Source organism: Morone saxatilis, unplaced genomic scaffold (genome assembly GCF_004916995.1).
Source record: "Morone saxatilis isolate NCDOM2014 unplaced genomic scaffold, NCSU_SB_2.0 Contig9, whole genome shotgun sequence".
Taxonomy (NCBI): domain Eukaryota; kingdom Metazoa; phylum Chordata; class Actinopteri; family Moronidae; genus Morone; species Morone saxatilis.
The window spans coordinates 9,278,801-9,282,182 of NW_023340268.1; the positions used below are offsets into that span (position 1 = coordinate 9,278,801).

General features: G+C 38.7%; 1 protein-coding gene across 12 annotated transcripts in view; it reads left to right on the plus strand.

Moving 5' to 3' along the window:
- Positions 1-2,703, plus strand: part of ptk2aa (protein tyrosine kinase 2aa) — a 54,302-nt gene extending 51,599 nt beyond the window's left edge. For all 12 annotated transcript variants that reach the window (XM_035680990.1, XM_035680985.1, XM_035680987.1 and 9 more), the window contains 2 exons: positions 716-801; positions 903-2,703. In XM_035680990.1, coding sequence (XP_035536883.1) covers positions 716-801; positions 903-1,017 — 201 coding nt within the window. In that variant the 3' untranslated portion in view covers positions 1,018-2,703. The remainder of the gene's footprint in view (positions 1-715; positions 802-902) is intronic.
- Positions 2,704-3,382: the final 679 nt, after the last annotated feature.

The window sequence follows — 3,382 nt, forward strand, 5'->3', positions numbered from 1 at the left end:
TCCTGGAAAACCTGGAAATGTATAGACTAGTTTTCCCGTCATGGAAACACCTGGAAATTGATTAAAATAACCAAATATGCAAAACAATGTTTTCTTGGAGCATTTTAATTGTATATAAGCCTGTTCTGTGGCAAATTAATGTTATGGTTAGAGGAAAACCGCCAAAAACAGTGTCCCATAAATGATGACGTTTGTGAGCAGGTGCTTTCCTGTATTGTCAAGAAAAACTCAAAACGATTTCTTAAAAAGAGTGGCAACCCTGAAAATGTTCATCCCATTTGAGACACTACATGTTCCTTGGAGAAAAACACGCAAACTCCACGTGACTTCCACTTTTCCAACATTGTTAGAAACGCAAAAACAACCTCTGAATTGTGGAGAGAAAAGGTGTGTAGGGACTAAAAAACGAGGGCACTGTATCTCACAGATTTAACGATGTATAGCATGTCCACATTGAGAGTTTAAACATTTATATTTGCGTGTAGGCGATCTGAGCCTACTCACTCCTGCGGGCCACCGGTTGGGTTTTAAAAGGTTTTAAACAATCAAAGAACTTCTATAAAATCCAGACTGGGCATCTAATTGAGACCTAGCTACACACTCTGCTTTTAATGGAGGTTTCATGGTATTCACTAAGTTTCTTTTGTGTTCTTCTTCTTCTTTTGGAAACTTTTCATGTGTGTATGAGCTACATATTTTCTTTGCGTTATCACAGATTGAGATGGCTCAGAAGTTGCTGAATTCAGATCTGGCCGAGTTAATATCGAAGATGAAACTGGCCCAACAGTATGTCATGACAAGGTAGGTTCAAATCCCCCGGATATGTTTTATTATTTACCTTACGGCATTAAATTAAATGTATTTGTGATTCTGACGTTATTTGTTTTCTGTGTTGTGGACAGTTTACAAAAGGACTACAAGAAACACATGCTAATGGCAGCTCACGCCCTCGCCGTCGACGCCAAGAACCTCCTGGATGTCATCGACCAATCACGACTCAAGATGATCAGGATTTAATCAAGTCAGAGGAGGAGCGGTGAGCGGGCTGTTGCTGTGGAGACGGAGAGCGCAGTAACTCTCAGCCAACCGCAACGAGAAGAGAACATTTGGATGGAAAATGAACTGATGGACAGCAGACGTTACTGACAAACAATCAGCTCCCTCTTCTTCTCCCGCATAAAAAAAAATCATCGCTTTCCTTTTTCTTCTCTGGCGACCGTCACGTTTTGGTCAATATTGTGTTGTTTTGTACCTTTTTGTTGCATTATTTGCTTTTTGTATCCAGAGAAACGCTCTTTTTCTCCCCACCCCTCCTCAATCACGTATCCTCAATGATGAGTTTTTTTTAAAAATCATCCATTACTACTTTTTAATCTTTAAGTGAATCAAACAAAGGTTTCAGAGGCTCGCTTTGAAGGACTGCAGAGATATTCTCGGTGAACGGACGCACCGAAATCCGCCACACGAACACGACTAACCGCTCTCCACGTATGCAGGATGTAACAACTGGAACTGAAGAGCCAGGATGAGGAAAATGATATGATGATGATGTTGTTTAAACATGCTTTTATATCATTATTAATTATTGTTGTTATTATTGCTATTTCCAGCCTTGACTCTTACAGTATGTCTCTCAAAAACGTATTGATTTACAGCTCCTCATATTTTCATCTGTTTTTTTTCATCTTCTCTCTAGATCTCTTTATCTCAGGCATCAAAGAGACGGCATAAAAAAAAGAAGAACAAAGTTAATGTCACAGGCCACTTTTTTTTAAGTTAACTTAGATAGTAAATATACAAAGAAGCTATATTTTTAACACGTTTCTGAGGCATGAGTTGTTAGTGAATAAGGGAAGGGGACAACGGGGGAGGGGAAGTGAAGGGAGGGAGGTCTTTGAGTTACAGTGGAGGTGCTAAACCTGTGCCAAATGAACTGCAATTGACTAAAAAAAAATGAACATTTCACCCAAAATGCTCTGATATTGGCTCACCTAACAATCCAACAACATTTTTTTAGCAGCAGTCGTTTTTCCATTCTTTTCTTCAAAACTGTAAAAAAAAAAAAAAAAAAACTTTTTTTCTTGCTTTGTATATTGAAGCCAAATTTTGTTGTTGCATCGGTCGTGTTGTCGGTTCCTCCTATCTTATTTATCTTCACGTTAATGTTCACTCAACAAGATGCAGTGCAGGCTTTCAGTTAGAGACCCCCCCCTTCTGTCAGATTTCCTTCAGTTTAGTCGATCCAGGAATTGGATCTTCAGGGACACTTTTTCAATAAATTCTGGTTCATATTCAGAGTACAATATGATACATTGATAATAGTCTGTTAGTCTTTATTAGGGGGTGAATTACAGTTTCATTTACAACTAACTGGACTGAAAGTTAATTAACCTACTGGACTTTTATAAAACTACAGTAGGCCTTGTTCATATTTGCTCTCTATCTATCCTCCAGCAGTCCTCCTGTTTTCTTTCCCTGTCTTTCTACCTCCCTCCACTGGAGTTATTTATACCTTTTTTTTATTCCCTCTCTTCTCCCGCCTTCGTTACCATCCCTCCCTTCAGCTTCGTCTTCCTCTCCTCCCTCTCTGATTCTGTCTCCATTCCACTGTTCCCTCTCCCCTGAGGTGAGCGGTTTTCTCAGGAAGGAGTCACATGTACAGTTGCTAAACCAAGCAAATAAAACACTGTTATCGTTAAAAAATCATTTGTGAGTCTGTTTCTTCAAGTGTGTGTGCCTATAATCTTATTCTCTCCTTTGGAGGTGTGTGTTAGAAGGTGTCCTATCTGTTTAATCACTTTCTAGAAAATGAGTGTGCTTAGAGAAGAGTTTAATAATTTCTCTCTCTATAGTTTTCAGTGACCAGTGATTTAAATGCAGGACATTATTTAGATATTTAGATTTGGGATGCTTAAATTGTATTTATTAATACAGACAAACATAATTGCACATTTTTGGATCATTGTAATCATAAGATCCTATGCAACCTCTTTATGGAGCTTTCAACTTCTACAACTGAGCAAACCTGCAAGTGAGGAGATAAGAAATGCTGTTGCAAAGCATCATAAATAGACTAATGTCACACAATTAGACACGCCTGGCAGTGGTATTCTGCTAACCGTAACTTCTGAGCTTTCTGTTTCACATTTGTCACCTGTTTTTGAGACACTATTGCTGATATGTAGCTATAAACAAGAGCATAAGGAACACCGCCTGAGAACAGGTGAATTGTGAGCGGTTTGTTTGGATTAATCATTGAATATATGAAGCAGAGTTGGGGAGCCTGTTAAGTGGAGTTTGCCAACGGCGTATAGAGTCCTTCTTTCTCTGATTTTAAGTTTGACAGTAAAAAATTAAAAATGTGTTTCCGCCCGGTTTCGAA